We start from the raw sequence: 18,438 nt of genomic DNA, 5'->3' as shown, positions 1-18,438 counted from the left end.
TTCTCCATCCATGATCACCTTCTCTGTTCCTACACTCATTCCCTTCCTCCTGTCCATGCCCTGCCCTTTGCCTCCTTTCTCTTCTCCAAATCCATGATCATCTTCTCTGTTCCTACACAGCCATGCGCGCTACGCATTCATAAGCCCCGTGTAAATGAGGCCATGGCTCGTGCTAGGGTTGCCACATCATCCCTTTGATCCAGGACACATATTAATTACACAGGTTCTGGGGCTGATTTCATGCAGATAAGGCATCAAGTGAGTTTAATTAGCCACAGAACTTGTGTAATTAATGTGTGTCCTGGATTAAAGGGGTGATGTGGCAACCCTAGCTCGCGCGGCCGCAACGCACAAGTGTGACCGGGCCCTCGTTCACACGGGGCATATCAATGCATACCCCTGTGAGGGCCATGTTTCCCCACACATGGATGCACAGGTGTTCTGGGTAAACATGGCCGCCATGCGCGGTACGCATTCATACGCCCCGTGTAAATGAGGCCTTGGCTCGCGCGGGGCCGCAACGCACAAGTGTGACCGGGCCCTCGTTCACACGGGGCATATCAATTTGTACCCCTGTGAGGGCCATGTTTTCCCGCACATGGGTAAAGATGGCCGTCACGCGCGGTACGCACTGATACGCGCCGTGTGAACGAGGCCTTGGCGCATGTTGCCGCAATGCAATGTGTGAATGGGCCCTCGGTGTGATTTTTTTTTTAACAGACTCATTTTTTGGGGTGTCATAGACTTTCCTATCACACATTGGGGTTCATACTGGGTGATTTATTAGGACTACCATATAATATCTGTGTGTATGTGTGAGGAGTTCTTCCACAGACACAATGCTCTCCCCCTCCTTCACCCCCCGGCCGGGTCATGTGACGCTGACGTCACCGGAGGGCCTCTCTCCCTCTAGAATCCAGCAGCCGCCGGGAGCCGGGACACACCCGGGATACCGGGGGAGGGGGGGCGGGCCGGGCCGCTCCGGGGTGACCGGGACACCATGCAGGTAGGTAGGTGCGGGCACAGGGCCGCCTGTCAGTGCACGGCAGGGCCATTGTAATGTGTCCTTCCTGGAGCCCCCTCCTCCCCCATTCTAATGCAGCAGACTGGTGAGCGGTGCAGGGTGCAGGAGGTGGCTGGGATCCGGGCAACCCCGCACTATGCATGCTCCATACCCTCCCTGCAATGGTGCACAGCAGGTATTCTATGGGATCACCATCAGCAGACAGAATTTTTTTTATTTTTTATTTTATTGTTGCAGCCTGCAGGATATTTATTGGATGCATCATTAATAATTGCGCTGTCTGTATCGTACTGATGTATTGTCGGCCAACGATCTGCTTCCGATTTGTTCTTGCAGCGTCCATCGTCGGTTAGGCGACCGCACCGGATTGGTTCCGGTTGATCAGGTGGCGGCATGGGCAGTTCATTAATTGGCAGTTCAGTTGCGCTACTAAAATCGCGAGCGATATAATGCCCAGAAAAACGCACTGCGTTTTAGATGCGTATAGTTCTGTGTGCATCTAAGCCCCCGTTCCCATTGGAGCGGTTTGACAGGTCGAATCGCATGACAAGTTGCACCCTATCGCTGGCAATGGCCATGTTTAAATCGATGTGATGCTGATTTTGCAGTGTCACACCGATTTGGAAAAGTAGTTCCTGCACTACTTTTAGCGATTTTTGGGTGGCACTTGAATAGACATTTGTGCACGAAGCTGCACAGATGTCTTCCAAGTCGCACTGAGATGCAGCTTAGAAATCATGCGATTTCAGATGAAGTCACATCACTTCACAGCTGCAGTCTATGTGAATGGGGGCTAAGGGCCCTTTAACTAAAAGGTGAGTACTTACCTGTCCAACGGGCCCACACTGGAGCTGGCATCTTCATCGGCCGGCAGGGGGTGATGTCGCTCCCATGCACGCGCAGTTCACTGTATACCACCGGAGACGTCCGTGAGCAGGCAGGTGGGCAGGGGCATTTTATTGGCAGTACCGCTGCAGAATGCAACCCAATCAAGCGAATGGGGCTGCAATGCGGAGGATTGAAACAGGAGGGGACATATCGCGTCTCATTGGTGCCTCTGAAAAACGATCCACCACAGATCACTTTTCAGAATTGCAATAATAACAGCCCCATGTCTAATAGTAGCCTAGGTAAGGCTCCTCATATGGCTGCTGCCACTAACGTCATTTGTCTTTTGTAAATATATATATATATATATATATAGATAGATAGATAGATAGATAGATAGATAGATAGATAGATAGATAGAGAGAGAGACCCCTAGGTGCTGATAGGAGGAAAAGGCAAAATGAGCAGAGGGATGGCTCATCAGTCTGTTGCTGCTCCTCCACTGTCCAATCACAGGCTGGGGAATGGGTAGTAAGCAAACTGTATTGCCGCAGAGAAAAGTCAGGTCAGCAGGCTGGTTTTGCTGCATGGCAGGGCTGGCTGGGCGAAATGACAAGTCCTTTGGCAGGTAATGCGTCTCCAATGTCTGTATTATGACACTGTATGTAGATCGGCCTTTTTCAACCTGGGTGCCTTGAGGCTTCTTCAGGGGTGCCTTGGCAAAATGCCCAAAAATTGCCCAAAAATTGTATACAAGCCAGCATGTGGATGAAGCCTGACTTTTTAGTTGCACTAAGTCTCGAGTTGATGAGGAGGATGACTGTCGCCTGCATAGCATCCCTGTTTGACCCTCCCTTGCCCTTCTCCATCAGCTGAGTGATGGAGAAAAACTGAGGGGGAAGAGAAACATTGGAATACTAGTCAGTACCAGTGTGCAAAAGTGTATTTGCATTGGAAGAATAAATCACCTCTAACGTTGGGTGTCCTGTTGGGTGTCCTACTTAAATGCACTACATGCCTTTCTGCAGCTTCTCCATTGAACCAAAAAAAAAAGCACAATTTTGCATTTCAAAAAAAAAAAAGCCCTTGGCCCTTTTCAAAAACCCAGCGGCTGAAAAAAAGCATAGATGTTGAATGTGTCCCATAGGAAAACCATGTTATATGAACTGTATTGCGTTTCTGCAAAAAAAAAAAAAAGCAGCAAAAAACGCATAGGGGTGAACCGTGCCTAACTCTAAACTGTTAACCTGTAAAGACTTTTTAAAACGTTGCCTATGGAGATTTTTAGGTACCATAGTTTGTCACCGTGTGCAATTTTAAAAATGTGACATGTTAGGCATCCATTTACTCGGTATAACATCATCTTTTATATTTCACAAAACAATTGGATATTACACTGTGTTTTTGTACATTAAAATTCATGAAAGTGTATTTTTGAAAATACACTGTTTGAAAACCAGCAGCACAAATAACGTGTGACAAAAATTGCAACACCCATCATTTTATTCTATAGGGCCTCTGCTTAAAAATGATATAACGTTTTGGGGGTTCTTTTTCTAGCAAACAAAAAAAAATGCATATTTTTACATGTAGGAGAGAAATGTCAGAATAGGCTTTGGGCTGAAGTGGTTATTAAAAAGTGATTTGGATTTTTTTTTATTATTATTATTATTATTATTTCATTTTTTTTTTTTTTTTAATTTTTAAACTTTTTTATAAAATTTTTATCAAAATAAAAAAAAAAAAAAAAAAAAAGTGATTTTGAATTGTGTTGAATTCACCTTTTTTTTGTCATTTCAGAGCTGCTCTGTGTAGAGGGACAGCGTGGATGTGAAGCATTCGTCATAAAATGTCCCGGAGGAAACAAACGACTCCAAATAAAGTACATTGTGAGTATCAGGAAAGTAAGCCAATAAAACGTCTCCCCTCTACGCTTGTACACTATATAGCAATGAGACACGCCTACTGCGCAGTATGTATAGGATTGGTGAAAGGAGGGCTCACTAGATCAAATTATTATTACTTAAAGCTGAACTCCGGGCACAAAAACTTGCATTCAGTTACAGTGGGGAAAATAATGATTTGGTCCCCTGCAGATTGTGTAAGTTTGCCCACTTACAAAGAAATGAAGGGTCTATCATATTTATCATAGGTGTAGTTTATACGATAGAGACAGAATATCAACCAAAAATCCAGAAAAAACACATAATACAAATGTTATAAATCGAGTTGCAGTTCAATGAGTAAAATAAATATTTGATGCCCTACCAACCAACGATAATTCTGGCTCCCATAGACTGGCTACAGTAGGTGCTCATGTGGTACACAGATTAGTCCTGTCAATGTAAGAAGGTTCTCCTAACGACAACTCGTTATGTGTATAAAAGACACCTGTCCACAGAATCTCTTTCTTCCATTCAATCCTCACCATCATGGGCAAGACCAAAGAGCTGTCAAAGGACATCAGGGACAAGATTGTAGACCTGCACAAGGCTGGAATAGGCTACAAGACCATCAGCGAGAAGCTTGGTGAGAAGAAGACAACTGTTGGAGTGATTATTCGCAAATGGAAGAAATACAAAATAACCATCAATCGCCCTCGGTCTGGAGCTCCATGCAAGATTTCACCTCATGGGGTGAGGATGATGATGAGAAAAGTGAGGGATCAGCCCAGAACTACACAGGAGGAGATTGTGAATGATCTCAAGGCAGTTGGGACCACAGTCACCGAACAGACCATTGGTAACACAATACGCCGCCATGGATTAAAATCCTGCAGCCCCCGCAAGGTCCCCCTCCTCAAGAAGACACATGAACAGGACCATCTAAATGAGTCAGAGAAGGATTGGGAGAAAGTTCTGTGATCAGATGAGACCAAAATTGAGCTCTTTGGCATTAACTCGACTTGCTGAGTTTGGAGAGCAAAAATGCTGACTATGACCCTAAGAACACCATCCCTACAGTCAAACACGGAGGTGGAAACATTATGCTTTGGAGCTGTTCCTCTGCTAAAGGTACAGGCTGACTTTGCAACATTGAGGGACCAATGGACGGGACCATATATTGTAAAATCTTGGATGAGAACCTTCTTCCCTTAGCCAGAACACCAAAGATGGGTCATGGATGGGTCTTCCAGCAGGACAATGACCCAAAACATATCACCAAGGCAACAAAGGAGTGGGTCAAGAAGAAGTACATTAAGGTCATGGAGTGGCCTAGCCAGTCTCCAGACCTTAATCCTATAGAAAATGTATGGAGGGAGCTGAAGGTTCGAGTTGCCAATTGACAGCCAAGAAATCTTAAGGATGGAGAGAAGATCTGTAAAGAAGAGTGGACCAAAATCCCTCCTGAGATGTGTGCAAACCTGATCACCAACTACAAGAAATGTCTGACCTCTGTGCTTGCCAACAAGGGTTTCTCCAACTACTAAGTCATGTTTTGCTTGGGGATCAAATACTTATTTTACTCACTGAACTGCAACTCAATTTATAACATTTGTATCATGTGTTTTTTCTGGATTTTTGATTGATATTCTGTCTCTATCATTTAAAATACACCTATGATAAAAATTATAGACCCTTCATTTCTTTGTAAGTGGACAAATTTACAAAATCTGCAGGGGATCAAATCATTATTTTCCCCGCTGTATATTCCACAATAGCCACAAAGGATATACAGTGGAACCTCGGATTATGAGCATAATCTGTTCCAGGAGAATGCTCGTAATCCAAAGTACTCGCATATCAAAGCGAGTTTTCCCATTGAAGTCAATGGAAACGAAAATAATTAGTTCCGCATTGACTTCAATCCGTGCCCCCCCACATGCGACCAGAGGTGGGGGGGCACGGAGAGCCTCGGAAACGGCGGAAAAGGCCCGAGGGACACTTTGGCGGACCTCGGCAAACCTCAGAAAGACTTCCTACCAGAGATTTGCCAAGGTCAGCCGCGCTGTACTCGGGCCTTTCCGGTGCATTTCCGAACGTGACGTTCGGCTCTGCTCAGCTCCTGCGCCCCCACCTCAGGCCAAAAGCGGTACTGCACACCGCTTTGGCCTGAATCGTGCTCGTTTTCCGAAACACTCCCAGACCGAGTTACGATTTTTAAAAATACAAGTGCTCGTATTGCGAAAACGCTCGTTAACCGCGTTACTCGCAATCCGAGGTTCCACTGTAAACCCCTTGTAAAAGTAGCAGTGACATCATCACTGTGTTGTACATGGCCTGGGCAGAGAGCAGAGCTGTGGGCGGGACCCGGCAGGCTGCCTGCAGAAAAACGACAGAAGAGGGCGGAGACAAGACCAGTCGCCTTGCACAGGCAGAGAGAGCAGCAGTGACTGGTCTTTATTACAGGACGTCTCGCACTGGATTACTACACAGATCTGGAAGGAATACACAAAGCTCGCCGAGATTCAAGAATCTTCATGATGAATGGATTTAGATGTTATTGATCCCGGAGTTCCGCTTTAATCCAGCCTTCTGCTGAAAAGTGTTTATTCTGATGATCCGCTTTAAAGCAAACCTCTACTGGGAGAAATGTGTGGGCTGCCACTGAGAAAATCCCCAAACTCCTAACACCGGGTTCTGGTGTCACTTTCTCCACCCAGTATAGGTGGGGAAGAAACTAATGGAGAAAGATCCGCACTTCATTAGACAGGTGAGCCATCAGGAGTTTTTTTTTTTTTTTTAAGACACCTGATGTCCCATTAAAGAGAACAACCCGTCACCAAAAAATGCATCACATAGGGGAGAAATTGGTACCAGTTTGTACTCCTTGCTCTTGTGTTAAAACGGAGTTCCGTCCGTTTTTTTTACTTTTTTTTTATTTAAATAACCCCTTTGACAGTCTCCACTCCTGCTTTACAAATTCTCAAAAGTATCCCCTTGGAGGAAGTTCTTCTTAGCAATCCTGCTCCTGTTGTGCCTGCCCCTCCAGCCGCCAGTCACTGCCGATACCGCCAGTCGCTGCACCTCCACCCATCACCAATACAAACAAAAGACTAAATTCCCAATTGAAAAATGGCGCCTATCTCCGCCTAGCATTGCGTCTATTCTGTTTTTTTAAATAACGTGATGCTAGTTGCGGGGGAGGGGGGGGGGGGGTCCATTGACTGCTGGGAATAATGACACAGCTATTCCAGGAGCCAATGGGAAAGCGGAAGTGACGTACCTCGCCATGGTGATGGTAGGACGGAGGTACAGCTTCAAGAGAACAGAAAAAAAAATATCCAAATATGAGTGAGGGTCGGGGTCCTGTGTTATTCAGGCCATAGTTGTGATTGATGCTGGAACTCGGCTATAAGACGCTACTAATAAATAGTAGAAGTGTCACATGACCTTCCTTATTCTGTACTTGTATCGTACAAAGAGTTGTAAGGGGTTCTTCTTGTTTCCTCGGCAGGGGAGCAGATGTTTGCCGGACTAGAGCAGCAGGCTTGTCAAGCAATGATGAAAACAGAACTCATAAAACAGGAAGCTTCTATGATGGAACCAAATGACAGGATGAGCAGTAAGTATGGAGCAGATGAGTGACAGGTGACTCTAGTATCAGTGATGTACACGCTTCCTACTCACACCTCTGCGTTCTCTATCCACTTCCACACCGGTCATTTCCTGGCACTTTTTGTTTACAAGTTTAAATTCGAGTTGTTTGCTAGAAAATTACTTATAACCCCCTTATAGTCCTGGGCAGGAAGTGTGTGTCTCTGGATATCTGTTCTCTATTATAAATGAGTCCCTTTGCATTTTATCGTGGACTTGTAGGTGGTGTGTGCTATCTATCTATCTATCTATCTATCTATCTATCTATCTATCTATCTATCTATCTATCTATCTATCTATCTATCTATATCTCTATCTTTCAATTATCCTTTTTATTATTGTCTGTATTAGTTGTTGACTGCAAGGCACCTCACCTATCTGTCCCGCAGGTGACAGCGATGAAGACGAGACCACCATTGATGACCTGTCTTCTCCGGCTTCAGAAGAGGACAGTGGTGACAAAGAAGAGCCAGGAGTCAGCAGAGGGAAGGAAGAGAGCCGTTCTGTCAGTGGAGTAGGTGACCCCCCGTCATTTGAAAATGCCAAATGTACCATTGCTTCCAAATAGCTGGCGCCTTTGTTGGTCCTGCACGTCTCTTTATTAATCCATAAAAGTGTACAGTGGAACCTTGGATTACGAGCATAATCCGTTCCAGGAGAATGCTCGTAATCCAAAGCACTCACATATCAAAGCCAGTTTCCCCATAGAAGGCAATGGAAACAAAGATAATTCGTTCCGCATTGACTTATTACATGCAATACCGCATGTGGCCAAAGGTAGGGGGGCGCCGGAGAGCCTCGGAAATACTCGGGGACAGCTCGGCTGAACTCGGGAAGGCTCGGAAACACTCGTGAACGGAGTATTTTCGAGTATTTCCGAACGGCTCCGAATCCGAAAGTGTCCCCAGCGCCCCCGCACCTCTGGCCAAATGCGGTACTGCACCGCCTATTAGCTTGAATTCTGCTCGTTTCGCAAACTGAGTCAGAATTCTAAAAAAAAAAAAAAAAAGTTGCACGTCTTTCAAAATGCTCGTTAACCGCGTTACTTGTAAACCAAGGTTCCACTATACCTGTAATGGAGCCATAATGATATTGGTACCCAATAACAGGTCCTCACAGGTACCTGTAGTATGCTTCTTCTAGAGAGGAGCCGTAGGGCCCCCAAAACCTCAGGGTTCTTTATTAGGGCACATGGGGCAGAGGGCCGTACACCACCAGAATTCAGGGGTTTTTTTGGCCCCTGGAAGTCACAAGCGGTTGGGTACAGCCACCTGTACAAACCAATGGCAGGCTGACAGACCTCAACACTGTGTGCTCAGTGCCCATAGCCGCACATCGGAGTAGTTGTCTGCACACAAGGGTGGATGAGCGGCTCTGGACACAGGCAGTACTTTGCACCCTAAGGGATTCCATCCATTCTTGTAACTGCTTGGATGTGCGGGTTATGGGCGTAAAGCGGTGGCATTTGTCAGCCTGTCATAGATTTGTACATAGTTGAAAAACTATAAATCCCAGTTGGTTTGTAATGAATAATTATGTATTAAACACAAATGTGACTGGTCCTCTCTTCTCTGGCTTTGTAGGTTCCCCACGCCCTCGGTCACCTGGATTCCGTTCTGTATCTGTGCCCACTTTGCCAGCTGGAGTGTGAAAGTCAGGAGCAACTTATTAGTCACGTATATCAGGTCAGTGAGCATCTTTCACCAATCGAAGTCACCCGGCTGGAAACGGCTCTATGCAAGTTGATTAACCATTTGCTGACCAAGCTGCAGTACATTTTACTGTGGCTGGGCACCTGCAGGGCAACAGCGGATTGCGGATCTCAAAGATCATGTGATCACAGTGCCAACAAAGCTGGTATAAATGAATTCATTCTTAAAAGCTCTGTTGACTATGCTCTGATTGGCCCACAGCTATCACATGGTACCTGGCAATTGCCAGTTAAAGCAGCACAGTGCTGAATAGCAAAAATGCCCTGGTCATCGAGGGGGTAAAACCTTTGCGGAGCTGAAGTGGTTAAATGATTCCTAGCTGTGACTGTTCAATGAGCCTGTATTCTGGCATGCATAGTTTGCCTTTAGGATATATAGAAATTATTTGTGCCCACTGTGCAAAAATAACGAATTCGACCCCTTGATCCTTGGATTGATCCAAATGCTGATAGAGGAATCCCTTATGTTCTAAGATGATAATGCTGCATGTCACAGTATTGACCATGGATACAGCATGTTTTAGGGGGTGACTGTGGATACAGTATGTTGTAGGGGTAACTGTGGATACAGCATGTTGTAGGGGTGACTGTGGATACAGCATGTTATGGGGTGACTGTGGATACAGCATGTTGTAGGGGTGACTGTGGAGACAGCATGTTGTAGGGGTGACTGTGGAGACAGCATGTTGTAGGGGTGACTGTGGAGACAGCATGTTGTAGGGGTGACTGTGGAGACAGCATGTTGTAGGGGTGACTGTGGAGACAGCATGTTGTAGGGGTGACTGTGGAGACAGCATGTTGTAGGGGTGACTGTGGAGACAGCATGTTGTAGGGGTGACTGTGGAGACAGCATGTTGTAGGGGGTGACTGTGGATACAGCATGTTTTAGGGGGTGACTGTGGATACAGCATGTTTTAGGGGGTGACTGTGGATACAGCATGTTTTAGGGGGTGACTGTGGATACAGCATGTTTTAGGGGGTGACTGTGGATACAGCATGTTTTAGGGGGTGACTGTGGATACAGCATGTTTTAGGGGGTGACTGTGGATACGGCATGTTTTAGGGGTGACTTTGGATACGGCATGTTTTAGGGGTGACTCTGAATACGGCATGTTTTGGGGGGGTGACTGTGGATACAGCATGTTTTAGGGGTGATCGTGGATACAGCATGTTTTAGGGGTGATCGTGGATACAGCATGTTTTAGGGGTGACTTTGGATACAGCATGTTTTGGGGGGGGGGGGGGTGACTGTGGATACAGCATGTTTTAGGGGTGACTCTGGATACAGCATGTTTTGGGGGGGGGGGGGGGTGACTCTGGATACAACATGTTTTAGGGGGTGACTGTGGAGACAGTATGTTTTAGGGGGTGACTGTGGAGACAGTATGTTTTAGGGGGTGACTGTGGAGACAGTATGTTTTAGGGGGTGATCGTGGATACAGCATGTTTTAGGGGGTGACTGTATACAGTATGTTTTAGGGGGTGATCGTGGATACAGCGTGTTTTTGGGGGTGACTGTGGATACAGCATGTTTTAGGGGTGACCGTGGATACAGCGTGTTTTAGGGGGTGACCGTGGATACAGCATGTTTTACACACAAATGGAGACTTTCCACAATATATCTTATTGTCTCTGTTTATTTCCAGCACACAGCTGCAGTGGTCAGTGCGAAGAGCTACCTGTGTCCGGTATGTGGCCGCGCTCTCAGCTCTCCGGGTTCTTTAGGACGTCACCTTCTTATACATTCAGACGATCAGCTTTCCAATTGTGCCGTCTGTGGGGCTCAGTTTTCCACCCTTGCCACGTTCAACAGGTGAGAGGTGAATTTAAAGAGAACTAACATTTGACATGACCACATCCCGCTCGGCCTATAGCAAAATGACGGCCGGGGGCGGTGGCTCTCCCCTTCTGACTGGACATGTCACAAAAAATGTAATCACTTTATATGTCATGTTTAACCACTTGCCGACCGCTATATAATATATATATATATATATATATATATATATATATATATATATATATATATATATATATATTGAGGTTTGCAAGTGGCTGAAGATATCATCTACAATAACGAAGGTGCGGCCAGCTGCTCCCATAGACGATCAAAAAGTAGATGCTCTTTGTTCACCTCTATGGTCTTGGAGGACCAGAACTACCTGTACATCATGACATCACTTCCGGTCCAGGCTGAAAGTAATCATTTATTTATTTTTTTTATATATAGCAAAAGATCAACTTTTTTTTTTTTTTTTTTTTTTTTTTTTTTTTGATCTTTTGCTTTTAAAAGGTAAAGAAGAGATTTGGGGTCTTTTTGACCCCAGATCTCTCCATAAAGAGGACCTGTCATCCTTCTATTACAAGGGATGTTTACATTCCTTGTAATAGGAATAAAAGTGATAAAACAAAAAAATTGGTGTAAAAAGTAAAATATATTTTTTTTAAAGAGCCCCCATCTCTCCATGCTCGAGCGCAGCAGTGAACGCATATATAAGTCACGCATGCATATGTAAACGGTGTTCACACCACACATGTGAGGTATATCAATGAATGGTAGAGCGAGAGCAATAATTCTAGCACTAGACCTCCTCTGTAACCTATGGAGATTTATAAAGTGAAGGGCCACCCAAAAAAAAAAAAAAAAAAATGCACCAAAAATTAAAAAAAATAAAATAAATAAAAACGTGAGAGAAAAAAAATGTACTCACCTGAAACCCATGTTGCTAGGCAGTCTTCCTAACCTGCCTCTTCCTATTCCGCGGCGTGTAATGCTCCTCGGTGAGCGGCCCCGTTGCCTTCTGGGAACTGTGTGTGCTCCCAGAAAACCACGGGGCCATTCACAGAGCGCCGTGCCGCTAGCTCGTGCGCAGTAGGAAACTGGCAGTGAAGCCGCAAGGCTCCACTGCCTGTTTCCCTTACCTAGGATGGCGGTGCCGGGACCCGAGGGACGGGTCGGCCTTGGGCGGCTGACATCGCGGGCACCCAGGACAGGTAAGTCTACTTATTTAAAGTCAGCAGTTACAGTGTTTGTAGCTGCTGACTTTAAAAAAAATTTAGCCCACCGGAATCCCGCTTTAAGTACCGAAGTTTGTCACAATTTCACGTCATTTTAAAGCGTGACATGTTTGGTATCTATTTACTCAGCGTAACATCATCTTTAACATTATACAAAAATAATTGAGGTAAATATTGTGGGGGTTTTTTTTGTTTTTTTGTTCAAGCGTATTTTTTCCCCAAAAAATTGCGTTTGCAAAACCGCTGTGCAAATACCATGTGACATAAAAAAATTGCAGCGATCGCCATTTTATTCCCTAGGGCCTCTGCTAAAAAAAAATGTAGAATGCTTGGGGGGTTCTAATTAATTTTCTAGCAAAAAATACAGATTTTTACTTGTAAACAAAGTGCCAATTGGTTAATATTTGCTTAGGATTTTTGGGTAAAAAAAAAAAAAATCTTGACTTGCGTAGCTTTCCTGTCCCTTCTTCTAAGTCTCCTCCGCTTCCTTTTCAGTGAGAAGCTACCTGAGCTTTTGTCTTCAGACTCCTGGAACCAGAACAATCACAAATCCCCCAACGGCGAGGAAGGAAAGGACGAGGATTTCACCCCCATCTATCCAGCAGGGGTGTTACTCGTGTGCAACAATTGCGTGGCCTACCGGAAGATGGTGTCATCTCAGACCCCCGCGGTGCGCAAGTGGTCGACCCGCAGGCAGAACGAGCCCATCCAGGCCAGAATGCAGCGCTTGGAGCGAGAACGCACTGCCAAGAAAAGCCGGAGAGACAGCGAAACCCCCGAAGAGCGAGAGATCAGGAGGATGAGAGACCGGGAAGCCAAGAGGCAGCAGAGGATGCAGGAGACGGATGAACAGCGGGCGAGGCGCCTCCAGAGGGACCGCGAGGCCATGCGGCTAAAGCGGGCCAACGAGACTCCGGAGAAGCGGCAGGCCAGACTTGTTAAGGAGCGAGAGGCCAAGCGGTTGAAACGGCGCCTGGAGAAAATGGACATGATGCTCCGGGCGCAGTTTGGGCAGGACCCCACCGCTATGGCCACTTTAGCTGCCGAAATCAACTTCTTTCAGCTTCCGGTGGGTAACAATGAACTGGAGCAGCAGATTCTCGGGAAGATTGCACTGGACGATCAGAGTAATGGCGCTCTTCACTGACCCGCTGACACTTTTATCCAACGGTTAAAGGGTAAAGAGATCCAAATCTGCCATTTCGGTTTGAGTGAATGCGGACAGTACTGACCCCCACTGAAAAATTGCTGAGCTCCCATTTTCACTGAGGTTGTAATTTGGGGTGGATTGGCTAACTCGCTGTTTTAGGCTGTGTTCACATCTATGCGGGTGCAGGGCCACGTGTAAATCGCATGCATTCCGCAGAAACGCGTTGCTGTTTAGCAGATGCGTGGGGGTGCCAGTCTCATACACGGAAACGCATAGAACTCACATAGAAAGAAAGCTCCCAATCGCTAGTATGCATCAGGAGCTTTCTAGTACCCGCCGGCTGGGATCACAGAAGTTACTTAATATTAATATAATATAATCAATGTTTGCTTTTGGGTTTAATACTACTTTAAATCCTGACAGAAATTTTAACTCATCCCTGTTCTATTTAAAACAACTTTTGGCTTCAGCTGGCCTTTAATGGTCTCCCCAGTGGGTGGTCGGGTCCTGCAGTGAAGGTAATCATGAAACGGGAAGCCTGGAGATGGGTCGGTCTGTTGGCATTCACTCAGAACTGAAATCTCAGTTGCAGATTTGCTTGTCCTGGAAACGCACCTGTACTTGTAGGAAACAAAAGTCGTGGAGCAGGAAAGAGGTGGACACTGTACTTTGTACCTCCAGTGTAGGGTTCCTCTAGCCATGGGGGCCTCCATGTGGTCTGGCTGTAGCCTTGGCTCTGTACTTTCAGTGTAGGGTTCCTCTAGCCATGGGGGCCTCCTTGTGGTCTGGCTGTAGCCTTGGCTCTGTACTTTCAGTGTAGGGTTCCTCTAGCCATGGGGGCCTCCGTGTGGTCTGGTTGCAGCCGTGGCTCTGTGCTTTCAGTGTAGGGTTCCTCTAGCCATGGGGGCCTCCATGTGGTCTGGCTGTAGCCTTGGCTCTGTACTTTCAGTGTAGGGTTCCTCTAGGCATGGGGGCCTCCATGTGGTCTGGCTGTAGCCTTGGCTCTGTCCTTTCAGTGTAGGGTTCCTCTAGCATTGGGGGCCTTCATATGGTCTGGATGTAGGAAAATGTTGTGGCAGGTTGGGTGAGATAGACTCAGCTGTCTTATTGGCTCCTCAGAACACCAAGGCAAGGAGCACCAACCTGACCTCTCTTATCCAAAACTGGGAGAGATTTAAAGGTCTTGTTGAACTCTTTCTGAAGGGGCCGTACCGGGCAAGCATACAGAACCTGACTTCTTTCCTTGGTGAGCCACTGACCTGGAGCGACCCTGTGTACATCTGGTGTCTGGACATCTTTATAAGCACACACATATTTTATTTGGTCAGTGACTGGCTAAGTAGTGAAGGTGGGGTCAGGATGTTGGCCTAGTAAAAGGCATTATACAGGACAAAGCTACAATGGTTCCTTACAAGGCTGAACGTCACCTTCATATCAAAAGACTACAAGTCCAGTCTTTATTACCATCTTTCCACCAGGATTTTGTTTTCTCCAACATTACAGGTGCCTTTTAAAGCCAACCTGTCATTAATATAAACAAATGTTTGACTATCGTCTAGTAAACATCTAAAGGTGTCTTGTAGACCTACAGGGTCTATTCATACCTCGTGGTTTCATTGCTTTTTTTTCATTGGAATGCATTTCTATTCATCAAAATGTTTTCAATGGAAAATGCTTGGGGGGGGGGGGGTAATAGGCCCTCAATGGTCGTTTAAAATGTCCTTTGTATCCCTAGGACCTACCAGAACCCAATGGCACATCACCTGCCTTCAAGGTGGTCAGACACTTTGGGGAAGATTTACTAAAACTGGAGAGTGTAACATCTGATGCAGCTGTGCATGGTAGCCAATCAGCTTCTAATGCTACACTAATCGAAAAATAGTTTGAACACGTTTTCGAAAAACGAACACACGGTTGTGAGAGCAAATGATATTGCCATCATGTATTGATCGGATTTCAAACGATAAATTGTTCAATGGACAGGAATGAATCAGTCTCTCGTTTGTTTTTGGCTTCTGGGTCACATGCCCAGTACCAACAGTTTAATATTTAACGAGTGAGAAACACATTAATCTTTCAAATACATTGTCCGTTTGGCAGAAGTTTTCCAAACTCTTCCTTCGATTTTTTATTTATTTATTTATTTTGGCTCTAAAACATCACAGCTGATTTTGATTTGTGCCCAATAATTGGACCAAAAATTAACAAACTGTTCAAATGACAGATTTTTGAATGATTTTTCGTCTAGTGTATGGGTACCATCACTTCAGCTTGTTCAATTAAGCTTTGACAAAAAAACAAACAAAAACAAAAAAAACTGGAAGCTGATTGGTTTCTATGCAGAGGTGCACCAGATTTTGCACTTTCTAGCTTTAGTAAATCTCTCCCTTTAAGTCTTTGTGAAGCACTTCCCCATAACTAGTGCTGCTTCCAAGATCCAGGCAATGGCAGCCAGTAAAAATTTGGTTTTAGGAAAATTGTCAAGTGAGAAATATAGAGGCTGTCACCTCTGCTTCCCCCTCCCTAACATCCACGGCTGTTGCCTCTGGACCCCTCTCCATCCACGACTGTAACCTCTGCATCCCCCTCCCTCCACCCACGACTGTCACTTTTGCATCTCCCTTCCTCAGCTCCCATCTCTGTATCCCCACTCCATGCACAGTTGTCGCCTTTGCACCCCCCCCACTTTAAACATATCCCAGCAACACTTTGTCTCCCCTACTGCTCCGTTTGGCCAGCAGAAGAAAGGGAGAATACCACCCATGTATGGTGATCATGTGACTTGCTCCCCTTCTTCCAACATAGCAACGCTGGTGCATGGTGTTCAGGTATCCAGTGCTATCATATGGTGGTGGGAAGGGAGTTCTCTGCACTTTGTATGTTTCAAGGCATGGCCTAAATTTTGTAGTGGGGCCAAACTGTTCTATAGAATTGTGTGATGGTGAATTCTACCCTGCCTTTTTAACTTCAGAACAGGGGAGAAGGTGGGGGGGGGGGTGTTTACCAGCCTCTCGGATATTGCCATCTACTGAGCCTTTGAGTTCCGGAAAGGCCTCCAGGGGTAGAAGGTGGGGGGGGTCTTTACCAGCCTCTCGGCTATTGCCATCTACTGAGCCTTTGAGTTCTGGAAAGGCCCCCAGGGGTAGAAGGTGGGGGGGTCTTTACCAGCCTCTCGGCTATTGCCATCTACAGAGCCTTTGAGTTCTGGAAAGGCCCCCAGGGGTAGAAGGTGGGGGAGGGGTCTTTAACAGCCTCTCGCCGATGGCCCTCTACAGAGCCTTTGAGTTCTGGAAAGGCCTCCAGGGGGTAGAAGGTGAGGGGGATCTTTATCAGCCTCTCGGCCATGGCCATCTACTAAGCTTTTGAGTTCTGGAAAGGCCTCCAGGGGGATCTTTATTAGCCTCTCAGCCATGGCCATATACAGAGCCTTTGAGTTGTGGAAAGGCCTCCAGGGGGAGAAGGTTCTTTATCAGCCTCTCGGCCATGGCCATCTACAGAGTCTTTGAGTTCCGGAAAGGCCTCCAGGGGTAGAAGATGGGGGGGGGTCTTTACCAGCCTCTCGGCTATTGCCATCTACTGAGCCTTTGAGTTCTGGAAAGGCCCCCAGGGGTAGAAGGTGGGGGGGTCTTTACCAGCCTCTCGGCTATTGCCATCTACTGAGCCTTTGAGTTCTGGAAAGGCCCCCAGGAGACGGAATGTAGCACATGCCTGCTGTGCTGCAAAATGACAAAACCTTTGTTTAAAATTTTAATGACAGGTTCACTTTAAATCAGACCGCACACAGGGACAAGCAGTACGAACAATAATTCCTTTTAGAATGTGATACAATTTCATTGGTTTTATCTATACCTCTTGCTTGGTTTCTCTGACCGTGAATCATAAGAACAGAGACGAGCCCTGCACTGCCTCCTGGGGTGGATGACGTGGAAAATCATCACTCGGGATTACAAAAAGCTGCTGGAGGAATGAAAAAAAAAAAAGTCAATGTCTTTATTTTTGGTGTGCGCATCCTGTACACCCATCCCAACGACAATGAGACTATTATTATATCTGTGCAGGGTTCAAAAGTCATAGACTCTACTGCATTGTGAGAGCTGAACAGACTCCGGCCCTTCTGAAGCGGTGCAGTGGTCAGACTGTGTTATACAACAGGGTATGAAAAAATAAGCAGAGTCGGCACGTAGGTTCCATGGCCAATGCCATGACGTGTCTGAACTCTGCAGTGCGTGAGTATGTGTGTAGTATGGTTTATTTATATGTGCGTGTGCGTGTGTGCAACACAGTATTGCAACAGCATCAGTGTAACTGTGTACAAAATGTTATGTGGAGACAATAAATTATTTTAATATGGAGTGATAATGGCTTTAGTTTTACACAAAATCATATACAAACCCTTTTCCTGTTCAGCATTTTAACCACTTCCAGCCCAAGCCTATTCTGGCACTCCTCTCCTACATATGAAAATCTTTTTTTTTTTTTTTTTTTTTGTTCAAAAATTATGTACACAGAACCCCCAAACATTATATATGCTTTTTTAAGCAGAGATCCTAGGGAATAAAATGGTAGTCGTTGCAACTTTTAATGTCACACGGTATTTGCGCAGCAATTTTTCATGAATGAAAAAAAAAACACTAAAGTTTTGTTTGTTTTTTTTGTATAATGGTAAAGATGATGTTACCCCTAGTACAGGGATATGCAATTAGCGGACCTCCAGCTGTTACAAAACTACAAGTCCCATCATGCCTCTGCCTCTGGGTGTCATGCTTGTGGCTGTCAGAGTCTTGCTATGCCTCATGGGACTTGTAGTTCTGCAACAGCTGGAGGTCCGCTAACTGCATATCCCTGCCCTAGTAAATAGATACCCAACATGTCACGCTTTTAAAATTGCGCACACTCATGGAATGCCACCAAACGTCAGTACTTAAAGGAGTTGGAGACATCTTGGCATTCCACCCGCCCCTTAAAAAACTAAAAGTCAGCAGTTACACATACTGTACACACACTACAGCTGCTGACTTTTAACATTAGGACACTTACCTGTCCTGGAGTCCAGCGTTTTCGGCACAGCAGCTGATGTTTACATCAGCTGGTCAGGTGCTGCCACCGCCTTTGCGGGTAAGGGAAGCCGGCAGTGTAGCCTTTCAGCTTCGCGGCCAGGTCCCTAATGCAC

At 45.9% G+C, this 18,438-nt stretch overlaps 1 protein-coding gene across 3 annotated transcripts; it reads left to right on the top strand.

Annotated features, from left to right (window-relative positions):
- Positions 1-856: 856 nt before the first annotated feature.
- On the top strand, positions 857-17,627 carry ZNF821 (zinc finger protein 821). Of its 3 annotated transcripts, XR_012236641.1 has the most exons (8): positions 857-1,006; positions 3,653-3,741; positions 7,250-7,357; positions 7,779-7,903; positions 8,973-9,074; positions 10,747-10,913; positions 12,614-16,252; positions 16,418-17,627. XR_012236641.1 is itself a non-coding variant. In XM_073605856.1 (7 exons), exons 2-7 carry the CDS (start codon positions 3,702-3,704, stop codon positions 13,263-13,265), a joined length of 1,194 nt encoding a protein of 397 aa, XP_073461957.1. In that variant the 5' UTR covers positions 857-1,006; positions 3,653-3,701; the 3' UTR covers positions 13,266-17,627. The 3 variants fall into 3 exon arrangements, 2 of the variants coding, with proteins under 2 accessions (XP_073461957.1, XP_073461959.1); XM_073605856.1 differs by having other exon boundaries at positions 12,614-17,627; XM_073605858.1 differs by lacking the exon at positions 857-1,006 and adding an exon at positions 1,020-1,199 and having other exon boundaries at positions 12,614-17,627.
- Positions 17,628-18,438: the final 811 nt, after the last annotated feature.

The sequence above is a fragment of the Aquarana catesbeiana genome, linkage group LG11, assembly GCF_042186555.1.
Source record: "Aquarana catesbeiana isolate 2022-GZ linkage group LG11, ASM4218655v1, whole genome shotgun sequence".
In the NCBI taxonomy this organism is placed as follows: domain Eukaryota; kingdom Metazoa; phylum Chordata; class Amphibia; order Anura; family Ranidae; genus Aquarana; species Aquarana catesbeiana.
The sequence above is the reverse complement of the archived record's forward strand: the minus strand, read 5'-3'. Positions and strand labels throughout refer to the sequence as shown.